Source organism: Sapajus apella, unplaced genomic scaffold, assembly GCF_009761245.1.
Source record: "Sapajus apella isolate SASKATOON/1434 unplaced genomic scaffold, GSC_monkey_1.0 scaffold10, whole genome shotgun sequence".
NCBI classification, from domain to species: domain Eukaryota; kingdom Metazoa; phylum Chordata; class Mammalia; order Primates; family Cebidae; genus Sapajus; species Sapajus apella.
The window spans coordinates 26,933,865-26,954,321 of NW_022436950.1; the positions used below are offsets into that span (position 1 = coordinate 26,933,865).

Consider the following 20,457-nt stretch of genomic DNA (forward strand, 5'->3'; position numbering starts at 1 on the left):
CCACTTGTTCTGACATCATCTCTTAAATCCTGAAAATAAATCTAATATCAACACTGTATCCATTGTAGATCCTCTCTAGTAACTAGAGAGTGCAGGGAAACAAATTATACATCAGGGCCTTCTGCTGTACTGTTTGGATGAAACAAAAAAAAGAACATCCAGACTCAATTTTAACGGTAGTCTTTTTCCCTTTGCTCTTTCACAAAAAGACAGCAGAATTTGTTCCTGTGTAACAAAGGTGATTCTCATGTTTTGAAAATATTTACTGAGGATTTTTACATCCCAGTATTTCTTCCAAGAATGCTGAATCATGATTGCTTTAATAGGACAGAGCAAGCTGACAGCCACATGCAACCTGTTATCAAAACACTCTTGAAAATATGTTCTGTTTCTAAATTGTTGAGAAACTTGTGTGTGTGTTTTTCTAATTCTTTACCATAAAGCTCTCACCAATTGAATTGCCCTATTCAATACAGTGCATACTTAATAACAACCACTTTCCCTTCAAGAGAGACTACAAGGGAAATGCCTGTTTATTTAGCTGATCACTTAGTTCTTTGTTGCCTGGCAGAGGGTTCCATTGTACATGAAAGACACAGGAGCAGCACCCCCATCCTGAATGATTTGTACAGTGTTTTTAAAAACATAGTGCCATGGAGTGAATTTCTATTTTGAATTTTTTAGTTTGTAGCCTGTTACATTATGTCTTAAGCTTGCATTATGTCCTAAAACTGAAATTGAAATAAAGAATAAAAAGATAGCATACATATTAGAAGGTTTCTATACTGCTATTCTGTGTTAGGTTAAAGTAGCCACTATTGATGACTAGTTTCCTTTGCAGGTGACATGAACAAATAAAACAGATATGTTCAGTTGTAAACTCTAGGATGCCAGGAGTCATTTTATCATTGCACTTTCTTACTCTGCTCTGTAGGAGAGGATTAGTAGTGTAGAATCAGTACTTAATGGGCCTGTATTAGAGCTCTTGTAAGAACATTTAAGTCTCATCTTCAGGGGAAAAATGTATATGTATGAATATATTCATATATTTATGAATATAAATATTTCACGTGAATATACACAGTAGACAGTTAATAGGTACCCTAACTTGAAGTTATTAAGGGTTGTTGGAGAGATTGCCAGTAGTCATCAGAACCAAATCTCATGACCTAGATTTGATCCAGGGTTGCTTTGGAAACAGAGGCTTTTGATTTGCTTTTCCTAGTTAAATTCCTTTGCTTAGGCTAAATACATCTGAAGTATTAAGTGTTAGTCTGAACTTCTGATGACACTTTAATCATGAAAACAATTATCTGGCCACTGGATGCCACTGTTGCTCAATCAGAAATCAAAAAGTGGGAATTCCTGTGGCAATATGGTATTAGACAGTTAAAGAGCATTATTGCTATTAATGACTGTGGATTTATGCTCCTGAACTATTTCTCTTGATGAATGTACTTTTTCTATATGAGTTGCACTTGGTGAGGGCAGGTAAAGTTGAGAAAATATGCAAATAGTTAGCAATGAATTTTTTGGTACATTTTACTTTCTATCCTGCTACAAAAATACTTTTTTTTCCTGCTTAGTGTACTGTAGCTGACAGTCTCCATTAGTTATCAGCTAATGTTGCAGAGTAAGACCAAACAAGGTGTCATGGCCTCAAGCTATTAGAAGGGCCTCTTCATCCTAACAAAGACCCTGGGGTGAAAATAGTTTGCATGAATAGTCACTGGAATATTATTCAGACTCACTAAGCACTGCATTGCAGATTGAGAGAGCTTCAATTACACAGCTTCTCCATTTATACTAGGCACAAATAAATTAAAAATAACTGTATTGTATACCTTTAAAAAGTAACATAAAAATTGTTTGTATTTAAAAAGATCAGACAAGACTTGGGAGTAAAATGCTGAAGTAATACATAAACATGAGGTCAGTTTAGGAACAACCGTAATTGCTTTGTATGACAAGATTTGCATAGCAAACACTTCTGATTAATGTACAGTGAAGGCCATTGGAGTATCAACCTCAGTATCTTTGCAAGATCTGTGCCTTCCTGTCTTGAAGATATAGATTTAGCTAGTACAATTAGTCATTGTTTACTGAAAGGCAGATAGAGCCACAGTTCCTATTTAAATATTTGAAATTATTTTTATCTTGCTAGCTATGTTGGTTTTAGTTATGTGATTAAAAAATAAAAGCACCAATTTTACATTAGCAGTAAATTTCCACTATTCATTTCAACCACCTTTAGAAAACAGGTAGATGAGTTTTATCAGGATGACCCTTTTGAAGACAGAAATTTGAATATATAATACCTTTGCATACATGCATGAAAGGTTTTAATGACCTGAAACATCTACTTTTTCTTGTTATTTTAAAATATAATACCTTTATAGTTTGTCTCTTCACTGGCTTTGTAATTAACACTTTGGTATCATTGATATTTTCTGGCCTCACATAGTATAATGAAATTCTACACTTAATACATTTTTTAAAAGGTATTCATTTTAAATACTTATTAAAAAATACTTATGTTTACTTTCTTCCTCACTTAAAAATATAAGTAACATAATGATTTTCTTTCAAAGTAATGAGAAGGAGTAATGAGAAGAGGTTATATTACCTCAAGAAATATTTACTTCAGGATTTAAAAAATGTCAGTGTCATACTAAACTGACAGAAGGCAATGAAATAAATGCTAATTAATTAGAAGAAAGTAAAGAGTAATTTTTGATTTTACAGCAAAATATTGGGTAAAATTGTATATGTTACATATGAATACATATGTGTTACTAACATCTCATTGCAAATACTGAGAGATTAGGTTATTCTTAAATGTAGTTATGTTAAGACATAATTAAAATTACTTCCATAGTGATAAATACTATCACTGATTCACTCTCTTTAAATAATATTGTGTGAGATTCATGATGCAAAGAACATGATGACAGTAATTAGAACATTGTCCTGAAAATAATATTAGAGAGATAGAAAACATCTATAATTATCATTATATTTTCAGTATCATATATAACATCTTCTCCAATGTGTTGGGAACATTCTAAATGGAATGGTAAGTAAATGCAGTCAGACAATTAGTAATTTCATTTGTCTAAAAGTATTCATTTAGTAAAGTCACATTAAACTGTACAAAGCAGACCTCTCCTATTCTCCCATTCTAATAAACAACAATAAATTATTGCAGTTGTTTTATTTTCTTCCAGTATTTGATTAGACAAGGAACATTTTTCTTTGTCTATCAATGTTTATTCAAAATGATTACAGAGAAAGAACGTGAAGTCAGTATGCATGTCTTACTAAGATAACTATTAATACCTTACATTGTAATAAAACCTAATAATATAATTTTCTTAAAAATATACATAAAAGTTACAAGTTTGTCAATGGGAATACTTTATACATCGTAGATAAGTTTTACCAAGAAGGATCTAGTGGAAGCTTTCTTCACACCACAGTTTACACAGAGTAATATCAATTGTTTATAAATTGCGTTTGTCTTAAAAGTAAGTTAGGTTCATCACAGAAGACTAGAAATGATCAGTACATAAAATGGCATTACCTACTATTAGTACAATGATTTTAAATAGTCTTTGTATTTAGGAAAGTATTTCTTAAAAAAATTTTAAGTAAATGATCCCAAGTATAGCTAGTTAATTGAGCAAAAAACAAGTCTGTCATTTTATATAGCTTTAGATTTTTTTCCTTGCTCAAATTATTTTTGTAAATGTAGATATTCTTACCTCATATTCAAAATATTGCCCAGCTTGGCCTTTCCCTCACTTAATAAAAGTATTATTAGGTGCTGGGATATTTGTATCTTTCATTGCCATATTGCTTTGTTACAACAAACTAAAATGTTTGTTGTAATAGCAACTTAAGTATTTCAAAGTTGAGTGCCAATCCAACTATAGTCATGGATAGATTTCCTAAATGATAATCTAAGACATCTGATATGGTTTTGCTCTGTCCCCACTCAAACCTCATCTTGAATTTTAGTTACCGACATTCCCTACATGTCGTGAGAGGGAGCTGGTGGAAGGTAATTAAATCATGGGGGCCGTTACTTCTACGCTGTTCTTGTGATAGTGAGTTGTCAGGAGATCTGATGGTTTATAAGGGCCTTTTCCTTACCTTCACTTGCACTTCTCTCTGCTGTTACCAGTTGAAGCAATACGTGTTTGTTTCCCCTTCTGACATGATTGTAAGTTTTCTGAGGCCTTCCCAGCCCTGCAGAACTGTGAGTCAATTAAATTTCTTTCCTTTATAAATTACCCAGTCTCTGGTAGTTATTCATAACAGTGTGAAAACCGACTACTACAACATCAGAGAAAAGATATGCCAACAAATGTTTATTTTTCTCATCCTCTGAACCTTTATGATAAGTCAAAAGGGAAAACATGTATCAGTCTATCAACATAAATTAATAACTATTCTTTTGGAGGAAATACATAAATACTCTAACACATCCATTTATGGTTAATGTTTTCTCTCTTATCAAACATAATCAGTTTAACTTCTGACTTCCAAAAATTATCTTATATTGCTTTGTGAAATTTAATAATTCTGTCACCTTGTCTTCGGGCCCTTTCCAATGGTGAATTTCAGTATTAAAAGTTTTAGAACATAAAACATCCTCTGAAGTATATAACCCTGGAATGTTAGAAAATTGTGATGCACTTGGGGCCAGGACCAAGAAGAGAATCTTCCTGATGTATTGGACTTCATGACAGATTTTTCAGAGACAAGGAGAGGCTTGATAAGGATAGTTGCCAACAAAATTTGAGAACTGCAACAGAGAAAAGGGAACTGGATTATACTAAGAGGTAATAGATCAGGCAAGGAAGAAACAGACAATTAAAATGTGAAAAGAAGAGGACTTGGCAAGTTTAGGACCCTTTCTGAACTCTTAGAATCCTTTTTCTGAAACTTTGAAGATTCATCCATTCCTCTGCAAACATGAGAAGAAAATACATGGTTTCTAAAGGATTACTTTGGTTTACCATTTGGCAGAAGTTTAACAAAAATTCTAAGAACTGTTTGTGACCCTAGTCAAAATAACATCCATTTTAGGGTGCATAGTAAATGTAATTTTAGACTCTTGAGAAATTGATATATTAATTTTATCATGATTAAACTATTTGCAAAGTTAAGAATATAAAAGGAATGAAGTGGAACATAAGATGCTACGTGAAAAACAAACTAGCAAACTTTATCTTGATACAGATTTCAGGCCAGATCTTAAAAAGTAACCTTAACTCTCATAGCCTCAATAAGTGATTTCCAATATAATTTATTTTTGAATATACAGAAAAGCAAAAAGGAGAAATGTCTCTTTTCTTTCTAGTTTTTAATTGGCAACTGCTATTGAAGGTTTTATTTCTTTTTAAGCTTATATGTAGTAGAAAAACCACATGGATCATAATATCTTGGATTTAAGAAAATGTATAAAATAGATACACAATAGGAAAAGAGTTTACTAGAAAAATCATTTCTGCATAATCTTTTTGGAAAAAACTACGCTGTCTACAGGTCTTAAATGGTTTTATAATTTTAACCACAAATCGAAAATGTCCATAAGAACTTGTAGTGGCACTGGTAAATGGACATAAAAGCAAAATAGATTTGATTGATTTATGTTCAGCCACTCCTCCTTAGCACTTAAAAAATTAAGGCTTAATCATGCACATAGAAGGAAAACAACACTTACCAAAAGTAAAATAGTCTTGGAAACGTCTTCCTTGAATATTAAATTAACTAAGGTAACAAAAGCATTTTTTAAGTTAATGTGTAAACATGTTTGAATTTGTCAGTGGTTGTTTTTGGCCTTGAAACATTAAATATCACCAAAATATCAGAGAATTCCAGAACTCAGAGAATTAAGAGGAAAGGTGGTATTTCAAGTACTAAGTCAACAAACTACTAATAAGGAGCACAATCTACCACCACTGTGTCTGTCATCTGCTTGATTATCGTAATAGTGAACCTGGTTTGTATTTACCAGTTTCTCCTTGGCTGAAAGAGTGGTAAAGAGCCCAAGTCTTGATCACTTCCCAGTAATACAGGAATGAGCTTATCTGCACATTTTACTGAGGCTGTGCTATGAACTGAATATTTGTGGTTCCCAAATTCACATCTTGAAGTCTTAATCCTCCATGTGAAAGTATTTGGATGTAGGGTTTTGGCCAATTATATCATGAGGGTAGAACTTTCATGAATGAGATTACTGATCTTATACAAAGAAGAGACAGGGGAGTGATGATCTCTCTCTCTCTCTCTCTGCCAAGTGAAGAGATCGCAAGAAGGATCCCATCTGCAAACCAGAAGAGGGTCCTCCTGGGGAACCAAATCAGCTAGCAACTTGATCTTGCACTTCTCAGCCTCTATATTGTAAGAAATAAATGTTTACTGTTTAACCCACCCAGTCAAAGGTATTTGATATAGCAGCCTGAGGTAAGAATGATAGTTTAAGATGTGTTCATCTGGTAGCCCAGAAGAGGTGTGTGGGGATGAGTGGAGGTAAAGAAGGAATGTAAGAGAAAATTAAAGTATACGGGAATTTTGACATTCTTTTATTAGATGAAGAGTAAATCAGAAACCCATAAAGCACTAGATTTGGGATGTAACAAGCCTTCCTTTAAAGGTAAGGAAATGAATTGAATTGCTCATGATCACAGTATGACTTAGAAAGATAAGGAGGAAGATGAAATTGCACAAAATGAAATTAAAATTGTATATTTTTAATGTTGAGAAGATAATTGATTTGTAATACTCTTGTTTTCTTTTCTTACTTGACATTTGTCCCAAATTTATATTTATGGCCAATGGAAAAATATTTATAGTAGCAAGCTCTAATATGACCTTCAGGGAAGTCTTAGAAACAAGCTGAAGATTGGAGTGAACTATTAAGACTCTGGGACAAAGTCAGGGATCTATAATAATTTTACACTAAATTCTGAGTTTAATATGTTCCTTTCTCCAAACAGCAGCATTCTGTCACTCATTGTGTCAAGACTTTCCTTGAATTCTATTAATAATGGTAGAAATGAAGTGGAGAAGGGGATATGAAAGAGCATCACATGACAAAGCCATCTCTGTATTGGAGTTACAGCTTCAACCAAAGGAAAGCGTGAGAGATCTGGAAGGAAAACAAAAGAATATGGACCATAGCAAGATATCTTTCTCAAGGGCATAATGACCTATATGATTTCTCTTAAGTTGGAGAAGTTCTATTCCCATTTCACACTGTTCTGGTTTCAGGTAACAAAAATGAAAATTGAAGTAGCTTAAGAAAAAAGGGGAAGTGAGCAAGTAAGCCACAGGAACAGCTTGAATATTCTCCAGATCTATCTGAGATTTTTTATTTTTTCAAATAGTAGCTTCATTCTCACCACTGCCGGGGCATTTCTACATAAGGAAACAGAATCTAGCTGTGGAGTTTTAGATTTTAAAAGCTACCTGTGAAAGACTGTATATAAATTCTTTATTTCATTTACAGAAATGCTAGATAAAGGAGTCAGTGGAAGTCCCATCCAATTAACAGGGACCAAGGCATTTTACTTGGTTTAACTTGGTGTTTTAAGTTGTCTATCTTAGAGCCAGGGAGTAGGGGTTGTTGTAGCATGGAAGCAGATCAAAGTTAGACATGTAGAACTTAGGAAAGGGCAGTTTCTAGAAAAGGGGCACTCAGCAGAAGATTCCAGGTATTCATCTATGGTTTGCTAAGTAACACGTTGTGTTTCCCAGATAATTTTTTTCCAGGTTGCAATTAACAGCCACCCATTCTAGTTAGGTCCTCTAATAGGGATTTATTATCAAGAAATATGGAAAAGTAAAGAAATACATAGATCCAGCTTGGCCTCTAACAATCCAAGTATCCTGTCCTTTCTACATCAGCTAGTAAATATTCCTTCCCTATTCTGGTGTTTGTTTCTTGTAATGACTTAGATGAGATGGGAAGCAAATGAGGGTAGACACAGAAATAACTGATTCTTGACTCTAGCTCATGGCTTCTTTCTTATCCTCTGGCTTGACCATACAGAGTACTACCTTCATGTATTCATTTCAAATTATCTGAGCTAGAATCTGATTGGGTAGACAAGGCACCATGAAATATATCATGCTTTTGTTGGTTAAAGCTTTGATGTCAATTCACTTTAAAGGCTGCTGTTCAGATATACATCTTTGGCCAGATATCTAAAATTGCTGTTTCAATGTTAGAACCAGTAAAATGAGGATCAAGGCAGAGCAAACAAAATTAGAAGGAAACTGGGTATTTTGGGTAATTTAATAAGTGAATACCTTGTATGGGCTGTTTAATAGCCACAAAATATATACTAAGTTTTTTTTTGAAATGAATGAATATTAATAAAACAATCCTCCTTTGCCAAGAATTATTCTAGAAGCTATGCGTGAGAACCAGGCATATAGGAGATATACTGTCACAGAAAATCTATAAAATTGACATAGAAAATCTATAAAATTATATATTTTATAATATAGAAAATCTATAAAATTATATATTTTATAATATAGAAAATCTATAAAACTATCATAACTGATACAACTAGAGAAAAATCCAAAGTAGACTGTTAAGTTTCTGCCCCACAATTTAAGATAAAATACACAATTAATTTCTTCACTTTGTTGTAGACATAGGGTCTTGCTCTGTCTCCCAGGTTGAAATGCAGTGGCATGATTATAATAGCTCACTGTAACCACTAACTCCTGGGCTCAAGCAATCCTATCCCACCTCAGCCTCCCAATAGCTAAGACAATAGATGTACACCACCTGCCCAACTAATTAAAAAAAAAATTGGTAGAGATGAGGTCTCACCACATTGTCCAAGTTGGAGAAGGCCAGATCCCTTGCCTCAAGGGATCCTCCCACTTCATTCTCCCAAAATGCTGGAATTACAAGCATAAGTCACCACACCTGGCCTATTTATTCGCTTCGTGCAACATAATTGGCATCAGAAACCAGGCTTTTTTTTTTTTTTTTTTTTTCACACAGAGACTTAAACTTTTCCAAAAGCAAGATGTTTGGTTTTCTCATTTAAATTGTCATTCTAGGGACGGAAAGTAAGTTTTGAAAAGACGTAGCTTTTATGGGAGAGAGGTGCCTGAGAATTTCAAAAGGATTTAAAGAAAGGGAAATGAGAAGAGATTGAAGGAAAGAGGAGAAAACAGAGGAATGTTAATAAAAAGAAAGAAAACAAAACAAAGATAATCCCAAAGAGCAGTGTGCACAGTTCTGCTGCAATCAGTACCATTTTGGTCAAGTTACCATCATCTGCTCTAGGCTTGGTTCCTCCCTGCCCTAGACTGATTCTGGTAAAACCGCATGCTCAGCTTGTTTGGCGTCTTCATGGAGCCTGTTATTTGCTGTGGGTCTAAGAAAGGGAAAGCTTCAGGCATCTGTAGTACTATCTGTTCCCAGCTCCATGGAAATTCTTGACGGATGGGGCTATAGATAAGAGAGTGGGAAACAGAGATCAAGGTCTGTAATGAAAAGCAGGGTGGTTTGATTTTTAAGCTCCCCTGATACTTTTTATTTATATATTTGCTGCTTCTAGAAAAACCAAAAAAGGAAAGTAATTCATACATAGAATGCCTGTACAAATAGCAATTCAATAACCTACTACCCCCAGGAGATACTGGCCCTTGCCAGGGTGCAGTTTCAGAGCTGTAAAAGGCAAGGGATATGTACATTGATATGACCCAGTCCCAGAATATTTTAGATTCAGAAAAGGTCAGAGACTCTCATAACTAGCAATGACCTCAGGATTGGGGAGCCTGAATGCAGAATGAGGACAAGGAAGAGGCCTAAAGCTAGGTCTACTATAGAATAAACAGAATCCTTTAAGGTTAATAATGTTCTGATGTGGCCTCCTTAAATTCTCTCAGGCTTGAGACAATTTCTAGCCTTTTAGGATCAAATCAGTGGCTTTGGACAAGAATCTGCTTAATAAGAATGAACTCCAAAGGTGAAAAACCCACAAAATCTAAAAATAAAAGGATATGGGTTTATAATTGTGAAATTTTAGTTTGGCTCAATGTTGGTCAGTTTGGAAATGTGGGAAGAACCGGAGAGATGGCATAACTGGGGCGGGAGCCAGGGCGGTGATTGGTGATTATACTCCCACAACTACCTAATCCGCAGGGGCTACCAGTTACTTACTGATCACACTTTTAAAGTACTTTCTAATTGTGGACCATGAGTGGCAGAGTGCTGCAGGAGGAAGGTTTTTGCTGAAAGCAACATTGAGTTTCCTTTTATTTCTAGGGAAAGTCCTGTCTGTAGAGGAGAACTGTGGAGCAATGGAAAAAATGCTGACTTTCTTGTTTAAAAAAACAAAAATTTTCCGTAAGCGCCCCTCCGATGGTCTGTTCACTCTGCAGGCCAGCTGTCTCCGGCCTCTGCCAGGGCTGGAAGAGGAGTGCTTCAGTGCGTGGCTTCGGGTGAGCCCTTTAAATCCAGCTTTCCCTGCCCCCACCACGCGGTTCCCTCTCCCTGACAGGTGTTTTCCCAACTCCGGAGGCCTTAGGATTTTGGGGAGTGGCTGAGCCAATAAGATTTCCCTTTGGGGGGGGAAGGGCGTGGCTACTTGGGTCAGAGCATGGGCGGGGTTTGCGCGGCTGAGCAGAGCCTGCCTGGTTGCGGGGAGGGTTGTTTTATTCCCACCGCCCCCTACCTTTTTTTTTTTTTTTTTTTTTTTTTCTGGAGTCTTATTAATTTCTCTGTGGGGCTGCAGCTGGAGACCGCGGAGCTTTGGAAATGACGCTCGGAGCTTTAATTACTGCAGCCGCCGGACAAGTGTGAGGAACGCTGACAGGAAAAAGGACAGGATCTGGGGAGAAGCGAGAAGCTCCCCCCGCCCCGCTCCCCTCCCGATTTGGACTGAAGGTACAAGGAAACTGAAGAAGGAGCCCAACATAGCCCTGCTGCTGGGAGAGGCCGGAAACCTACCGCCTCTTTGCAATCAACTTTTTTTGGAAACCTTTCTCCCCCCCTTCCTTTTTTATTGTTGACCAACCAGTGAGAGAGAGAGAAAGTGAGGAGGGAGCGAGCAAGCGAAGGCTCACGCGGGGAAATAGCTGCACAGTCCGGCCCGGAGCGCCACGCGCACAGACCGTGCACACTCCCACACGCGCACACACGCCCCCTCCTCGGGCTCCGGACCTGGACCTGCCGGCGCGGACTCGGTCGCCCGCCCTGGGAGTCGCTACACCGCGCGCGCCGCGCCCGCCCCCCTCGCGCCCTCACGCGCGCCCGGCTGTGGGATCTCCTCCGCGTGCCCGAAAGGGGGATATGCCATTTGGACATGTAACTGTCAGCACGGGATCTGAGACTTCCAAAAAATGAAGCCGGCGACAGGACTTTGGGTCTGGGTGAGCCTTCTCGTGGTGGCGGGGACCGTCCAGCCCAGCGCTTCTCAGTCAGGTGGGTTCCTTCTGGCGCTCGGGTTGCCAAACCTGCCGCCGCCGCCGGCGGGGCTGCCTCGAGTGGCTCCCCTGCCCTCTTCGCCCATCCCGGGAGGCGTGGAGCGACCGCTTGACCGGGACCTCTTCCAGGGGCTCTCGGTCGCCTCTCTTTCCACTCGAAACTTACCCTGTATGTGTGCGCGAGCTTTGTTTACCGTAAAAAATCTGAGTCCCTGTCCCCCTTTTTTTTTTGTCTCCGTAACCCCCTATGTTTCTCTCCCGAGCGTTTTGTGTGGGAGCCTAAGCGGGATCCCTTCTGGTGGCGCCTGTTGTTCGGGACATGGGAGACGCAAATCCCGTCAGAGGAGACTCTCCGGTCCCACTCTGGGCTCTCGAGGGAAGAAGCCGCTCTGCCGGGGCCGCGGAAGGGCTGGGGTCCCAGGGTGCTGGCTGGGCCTCTCCCGAACCCAGCCTGAAGGGCGGTGGAGAGTGGCGCTCCGAGAGTCGGGCTGCGCACCTGTGTGTGCTGCCGGCGGCCTCTGCGCCCCAGTCACCCGAGCCTTGTGAGGTCAGACGCGACTAGCGTCCAGCCCGGGCAGCCGGAGTGCAGCTGGCTGGCGCTCCTCGGCCCGGGGCCCGGAGCGCCGGGCCTCCTCGGCCAGCTTCCTGGAGCCCTTGTCCCAATGACTTCAGGGGCGCTTGCTGGCCTGCCTGATCTTAAAAAAAAAAAAGAAAAAAGAAAAAGAAAAAAAGGGGAAAAAAAAAAGGGTTGGCACACTCGAGCCAGAAGCCCGGCCTTCCCGTCGGTTGCCGTGTTTGGCTCCGGGAAGAGTTCTTCCTGTAGTTCAACTTGCTGTTGGCCGGAGTCCTTCAAACTTGTCTGTTTACTGCCCCGCGGTGCTGCCCAGCCTGCGGGTCACCGGATCCACCCCAGGCGCGAGCGGCGGCGGCGGCGGCGGCGGCGGTGCTGGTGCTGGGTGCACGGCCACTGCTTGCCGGAGAGCTCGAGCCCCAGGTACCCAGGCAGGCAAAGGGCTCATTGACCCCGAGAGGCAGCGCTACGGGGCTGGCGCGCCATGGCGTGCAGGACTAATGACAACACCTGCAGTGCAAGGGAGCTCAAAGTTTCTGACACTTGAGTTTCCCAGGGATGAAAGTGGGACAGGAGAGGTCTGAGGAGGACCGGTGTCTGACGCGGCCAAGGGGTGGCTTTTGGAGAGCCAGGGAGATTTCCGAAACCATCCGGGGCTGATGACTGGAGCGTGGGAGGTAGCTTAAGGTGATAAAGCCCCCGGGAGTGGCGACAGGGAGAGCTTTAGGCCCCCGGAGGGTATCCTGACCTCTCCAAGAAAACAGCGGGCTGTAGTTTTCCCGCTCCGCCCCCGCCGCCGCCGCCGCCTCCTCCTTTGCCCAGTAAACAAGTTACTATCGTCGAGCCTTTCAAAATGACCTTCGAATGGCACATGTGCGGCGTTTGTGCTGTCCGTTGCACCCTCCCAATTACTCCGAAATTCTTCATGCATACCAGGTCCCGCGCTCCAGCCACCTCCGGAATCACACCAACACGGACTTGACATTCCAAGCGGCCTCTTAGATACATCTCTTTTTATCTCCCTCCCCACTTAGAGTCCCTTCATATTTTCCCTCAATGGGTTGATTATGCACATTGACCCATTCAAAGGCAGTGGCGACCGACATGCAGGCTTAGCCGAGAGGAATTTCTACAAGGCGACCTACTGGGGGCTGTCTGGTTCAGCCTCTGCCGTTGGGGGACCCCGCTCCGAGTCCGCCGCAATTTTGTATTAACTGTGCGGCTATGGGTTGAGCTATGCCGAAAAGCCCTTTTCAGAATTTCTGCAAGGAATGTAATCCAAATTAGTTCTGCAGCTGTCCTCTTCCTCGGCTCAGGCGACACCAGCTCGCGTCTCGCTCGTCTCTTCTCGTTTCCGTGGGCGAATTGTCAGACCCACAAGTGAGCCCATTTAGAGCGCGAGGATTAGCGTGCCATTGTTGTTCCATGTGTGACTCTGTACTTGAAATTCTGGGGGCACAAAGGCGAGCCTCACTTGTTCAAAACACAAAGTGATCCAGATGAAAGGGCCGCACAAAGAAAAGCTCTCGGGTGCATCCCTGGTATAATTGCAACACGCATACTAAGGTGATCCATTGGAAACTGTAAATGCCCCAGGAGACTTCGTTTTTCATCCGCTCCCGCCCCCACCCCAACCCTGCCGCACCTGGCAGGGTAAGTTCAGCTGGTTTTGATGTAGTGCTGTTATAAAAGCAAGTTACTGTCTGGGGTGTGAGTGAGGCTCCGTGTGTTTGTGGCTATGTATGCGTGGCTGTGTGTTCCCAAGTAAATACATACTGCGCGTCTCCCCTCTCGCGGTTAGCAGTCAGTAGCAGTTTGGAGGAGTTTGTTTTGGTCCAAATGAGAAATTAAGTGCGGATAAGTAAACTAAGCTGCCAGAGGGCGACAAGATGTTGAGTGAATTGCTTTTAGATGAAACAAATTAAGGAAACGAGGGAAGACAATCTGCTTCTCGCATTATTAGACACGCTTGGAGTTCAGGGGAAAGTGGCATATTTTTGAAATGCTAATTTCTTAAGAAGCAGAAGGAATGCACCTTATTTACTGCTCTATGTGAACAGAATAAAAATATAGGGCGGGGGATGCTGTTGTATAGATCTTTTAGATATGTCTTAAAATAATTGTAACAGAAGAGGACCTGTGTTTTTTTTTTTTTTTTTTTTTTTCTTATTTCTTTTGCTTGGAAGAAAATTCAGCTTTAGAGAAGATGCTTTTGAGAAATTCTGAAGGACTTTGTCTCATTGTCAATGATACATTTTATTTAGATATATCTAGATATATTGTAGCCAAAATCCCTTTATATGGCAATTATAAAGCCTTTGCTAACCAAAGGAATGATTCTAAAATTTATGTCTTCCTTGTATAATGGAAAATTATCACTGTTACCTTTGTATTGAAGAAAATATACAGTAGTATTGTGGTAGTACTCTTATATACCTTAGGAGATAAATGACGAACAAGTTTAGTCCCCATTTCTTTTTTGCAGGTAACTCAGTCTTGCTTTTCATTCTCTAAAAGTACATACAGCTTTCTTACATATTTAAGATACATCATTATATCTCCAAAATCATGGGCTATTTTTCATTTGAGAAGAAAAATGTTAGTAAAACTTAGGTGGTGAAAAAGGTGTTAAATATATTTTCAAAAAAGCATTAATTTCTTACAGGTGTTTACTGTAAGCACATCTATGGGTACACTGTTTTTAATTTGAAATTCTTATATATGTAAGGAGTCTTTTTAGAAGAAGGTGTTATTTTTTCCTTCACAATATGTTTAAATAAATTAATATCTGTTAGTATAACTGCAGATCGCTTGGAAATAGTATATGTACTGTTGTGATTAAATGACTCTGGTTATATCAGTATTCTTTTGTGTGTGTGTGTGTGTGTGTGTGTGTGTGTGTGTGTGTGTGTGTGCGCGCGCGCGCGCGCTCTTAAACTCAACTGCCTTTATTTTATGCATGCATAGAAAGTGAAATTTTGTTGAAAATCAAGGCACTTACTGCTTTATATATATGTTTTCATTTAGTCACTAGAAATGTGTCTTAATTAAGAAATTACATTAGAATATTTACCAGAGCAAGAACTTTGTGCACGATTTATGCATTTTTTATTCTAATCTGAACACAGTAAGTTTGCATTGGCTGATTTTTAGAGTTTGCATTTATTTGATGGAAAATTATATTTCCTCCTCAAAGTGGATTTGAATATTTAGTATTCATGAGGTTTCATCCCTTTGGTTTTCAAATAGAAGTACTATTTATCATCTGTCTGATGCATTCACCCTTTATGTTACTATAGATTCTTTCTTTGCATCTTAGTATTTGTTGAGTTTACACATGTTAATATATATTTTCTTTTCCACAACTAAGAATATTGTTTTTGTGTGTGTCTTTCCCAGCAACCTGCCACTCAGCCACTGCAGGAGTCCTCTGAGCCAGTTTTCATTCTTTCTGATAAATCTGATATGGCTGGTTGGCCAGACAATCGCAAGCCATTCCATTGCTCAGATTTATTCCTGAAAGAAAATAAAAAGGCATCGATCCAGGATCACTGGCACATCTTAAAAGCCTTGACTCCAAGGCCAAATCTTTCCACAGAGAAGTCCCTCTTAACGCTTTTTCCTTTCTTTCTTTTCCCCTCTTAACCAAGAAAGGAAGGTGGACCATTGCCATTTAAAAAATGCTAGTGAGGCAATGAATTGTGCTCTATGTACTCTCTGAAGCTTGGTGATTAGAGCCACCTTGAGATTAATCGCTACGTACAGTGCATATTTTAGACAATAAATTGAATTAGGATGGCTTAAACATTGCAATACTTTAAAGTGATATTGTTTTTGTATTATATCAAGCTGGTTATTAGGAAAAGTTAACAGGTTCTTAAAAATACCCATAAGTTTTGGCTTTACATTAGAGTGTTCTGCTGCCATTTGGATATCCATGTATAGTTTGTAGGTGCCTAAAACATAAATGAAACAAATGATCAAAAAGGATTTTCTGATACTTGCAAACTTGTTGGTACTTGCTCTGTTTAATTTTACCCATTTTAAGAGATACTGCTTTGTAGAGATGCTAATATTTATACTTAAATTAGTTTTTACAGGTTCAAGCCTACAGCTGTTGTACAGAAATTAATCATCAAGCATATTCCACTGTTATCTTTTATAGTGATCTACTGAGCATGTTATGCAGGGTAGAATTTAATCATATTAACAAATTTTCTCCAGGTTATATCATTTCAGAGATGCTCTATTATGTTACATTTTTACCATATGGAACCAAATTGCATGTCTTATCTAATATTCATTTTCTGAAGTATTATAAATATTGGGCAGTTAGAGTTAAAACGTTACTTTTTATGATTGCTAATACAGCTATTGACTGGAATTTTCAGTTTATAATGAAAAATAATCGCTTAATTTTTTTTAAATAAAAAGATTATAGGTCAATGTTTCCTGTAACTGTATGTCTTCAACATAATTTGAGGGTTACTTTAATTTTGTGGCTAAATGGGACAAGGAACATAGTCATGTGGTTTAAAACAGGATTTTTACCTTCCAGGGATAGTTCCTTGAGTTTCTTAATACTTGAGCAAATCACTCCATCTCTTTGTGGCTTAGCTTATCTGCCTGGGAGACAAGTGCATGTCATGTACTATTTGTCTACTGTACAGTTTTCTGAAAATGACTTTAAAGTCTTTAATATTGAGATACATTCCAGAAAATTTTTTAATAGATGTAATTTAAATTGCACATGTAATCTAAAATGTGTATACCTATATTAAGAAACATAATGTAAACTTTCTAGCAAACTGTCTCTGCCAGAACAGTACCTGTCTAATGAAGTAAAGAGGTTATTAACTCAAAGGCATAAAGGCTAACTCAAAGGTACTTGAGGGCAATTTCCCTGAAATGCTATTTTCAGAATTGTTCTATGGTTTTTTGTTTTTTGTTTTGTTTTGTTTTTCTGATTTGTTGGCGATTCTGAAATGTTTATTAAATAAATTGCCCTATTTTCCAATGCTGTAATCAAGCTTTAAGGTCACTTCCTTGTGTTCACATCTGATACTTAAACTAGTGCTTTATAATTGTACAAACTTTTCAAGAGAGGAAAGCTGTGTCCTTTTACAATATGGAGTTGAAATATGTGGTTGTTTTGTAACTGATTCTAAAGAAGTTATATAGCATGTAATAGTTATTTTAGAGTTATTTTCTTTTCGAATTGTTCTGCAGGCCTTTGCACAACTCCAGGGGGCAGCAGCCACATAGACTTTAATAGGAATAGTGCATGCCTTAGCTGTGGGTAGTACAGCAGCAGCCCTGCTATTGTGTGATGCTAGGGAATAAAGCACTAAAATAAAAGTTAGGAGGTTTGGGTTCTGGTCATACAATCATTTGTTATGTGATCTTGGATTGGACTATTTGCTTCTGTCTCAGTCTCCTTACCTTTATTAGTGTAGCTAAAAGTCATGCCTAAGCTATTAACATCTTGGATGTTTTTAATAATTCAATTAATTAGACATGAAAAGTTTAGACTTTTTAGAAAAAAATTCATTGGTTTTTAAGAATTTTTGTAAATGGACCTCTTTCTCCCCCACCCCGCCAAGTAAAGTCATAGGCTTAAGCCCTAAGTCTCTAAAACTGAAAGGGTAAAATAGAGAGCTGTGTAGTTAAGCTGCAGGGAGGAGCCAGCTTTGTAGCCTCTCCCTTTGACATTCCCTCACTTTGCTTCCACTGTTGCCTCTACTCTCCTGCACTGGTGTCACAGAAGTCTAGCACTAGAAACCACTGATGTAGTCCAGTTATCTTATTTCTTAAGTGAGGAAACTGAGAGCACAGGGAAGTTAGATAATATAAGTTAGTGGCAGCTCGTGACACCAATACCATTTTCTGTAGCATACATAGAATATATTTGAAAAACCACTGACACGTAAAAAAAGAAAACAAATAAAAGCTTATGTTGCATTGAAGAGAAATGAGAAACTGAAATGAAGACAAATGGATTGATCCACACTCCTAATTATTATATTGTGTATTTCTTTCTAAAAGAAAGACCATAGGATCCTCCTCCTCATCTTTCATTTATATTTAGAGATTAATCATTGGTTGCATTGATAAGTTATGGCACTGAGGAGTAAAGAAATAAAGCATCTTTTTAAAGACATAGTTCTGTAAGAGGATTTGTTTACCTGATTAGGCCTGTGGAGACACAGAATTTTGAATTCCCTAAAAGTTATACAGGAGCCTAGAGTACTATCTGTATATAGTAGCACTTTAAGAGTTTCTTTTCTGTTTTTTTAACCTGGGACTTTATGAAGATGCCCGATAAGCAGAAAATGGTTATTTTTTCCATTTTAAAAGCAAGTACTATGAATGCTTTAATAAAATGGATTGTAAAGGATGAACAGTGGGTTCTTCATCACCAATTAGTTGGTGGAGACCTTTAACCAGAAAATCCATGGGAGTACTTCAGATTCATCTAGGCCCATCCTTGGACCTAAGGTTATCATTTCTACAGTCTTTGTTGGGCCCTCTTATTTCATCATAGCCCTAACTAAGTCATAGTTCTATTCTTTGAGGAAGTGTATAAGCAAAGCTTTAAGTACTGACTATAAATTTATTTCTATAGCAGCTTTCTCTCCCTCTAGTTGGCTTCTGTAAGATGCTACCTCTGGGCCTTGTGACTCAACATAGACTCAACATTTTATCTAACCTTAATGTTCTCTGGTTGTAGCTGAGTTTCGTCACGTGTCTGAGCCTTCTTGGGCATGATGAGCATTCTCATGGGCCTGGGTGACAGGAGGGAGATTTGAAACTTGTTTTGGCAGGAAGAGTTACTTCCTGTTAGAAATTGGACCCCAGTAAAACATTAACATAAACACCATGAAACTTTCTGCACAATATCATTAAACATCTCCCATGAGAAGTAGCTCAGGATCATTACTATTAATCACATTATTTCCAATGTTGTAGGGGTTACTGAAGTGCACTAAACACCAATTGGAATATGCAAGATCCAGTTTCTGAGTCCTGGGAGTTAAACTAAAAGGACTCAAGACTGAAAGAAGATTTATCATATTTCATATGGAACATAATTTAAATGTGTTAAAAGAGAAGAAAATGAATGGTACAATAAACACTTTTATTTTCCAAAAAGATTAGACTTGTAAACAATCAGTTTCACCTGATAAATCTTTACTGCTCTGCTAACCTTTACTTACGCCTGGCCCCATGTGCATCTAGTATAGGTGGATATCCAAGTGTTAAGCTTTTGGATACAAGTGGGGATCGTAAACCTGCTTTCAAAAAATGCATGTGCTTGTTTTCTCTCCTCTGCTGGAGTTATCTCATGGCTGGTTAGGACTGAAAAAAATTTACAACAGATTCTCCAGCCTCTGTGATTATATCAAGTATAGCTGTGACTTGAGCAATAAGAGGCACAGTCTTCTATTTCAGGATGGGTGTCCATCACCATCAAGGGGGTGCCTAATGGAGATCATGGGTGGCAGTGACTATTTTTGCTCTAGGAAAACTCTTACTAAAATCTTTGTCGTTATTTCCTATCCTCTGTAGGCATAAAGAATGGGATAATATGAGTTTCTTTAGGGACCTATGAAAACCAAATAAAAATACAATAGAATAATATTTTATACACATACTTTCATTTTCAGGAATTTCTTTTTTATGGTCATTTTGTCTAGAACAGAGCCATTAAATAAGTTTGTTTTAAAGGAAAGTTGACTGCATAGGCATGTTAAAATCTACTCCCCGATATTTATAAGCATTGTCTGTTCTTTAAAAACGTTAGGCAGGGCTATTGCAAGATCCTTTTTATGGGTTTCCTTCCTCCACGTCCTCATACCTCTAAAATCTCCTTCCAGTCACTGTCAGATTACCGTTTCTAATATTCTTAATTTTTATTCTGAAACTTTTCATGGATCCCTCTTGTTATGTTCAAAGCCTGCTGAAACTGTCTTCAATTTTCTTTTAAATCCATTATAGAGTCTCTTAACATGCATTCTGTCTAAAAACCAGACTGACCTAGTCAGTATTTCATGACTATGCCTTGTTTATTGTCCTTACTTTTGCTGATCCCTTTTCCTGGAATTTGTGGCTTACTTGGTACTTCTGCCTGACCAAACTTTTGAATATTTTTTTACTTTTAAGTTTTACCTCTTTATTAGATCTTCTTTCACTGACTACCTTAGGCAGTAATCCTTATCAATATCACGTATCTGGCATTTAATCAAACCAACTAATAGTTTTAATTTTTTAAGTACCAAAGTTTTTATCCCCTGCAGAGACTAATGTGGTGCCACATACATATAAGCTCTTTACAAATATTTTTTCACATGAATGAATAGCATATATTTGCAGGAATAATTTTAAGCTCATTCATGGATGGTTATTATTTGTAATTAAAC

General features: G+C 38.4%; 1 protein-coding gene across 4 annotated transcripts in view; it reads left to right on the plus strand.

Annotated features, from left to right (window-relative positions):
- The first annotated feature begins 10,645 nt into the window (after positions 1–10,645).
- ERBB4 (erb-b2 receptor tyrosine kinase 4) overlaps positions 10,646–20,457 on the plus strand; it is a 1,187,662-nt gene continuing 1,177,850 nt past the window's right edge. For all 4 annotated transcript variants that reach the window (XM_032277666.1, XM_032277668.1, XM_032277665.1 and 1 more), the window contains exon 1: positions 10,646–11,464. In XM_032277666.1, coding sequence (XP_032133557.1) covers positions 11,383–11,464 — 82 coding nt within the window. In that variant the 5' untranslated portion in view covers positions 10,646–11,382. The remainder of the gene's footprint in view (positions 11,465–20,457) is intronic.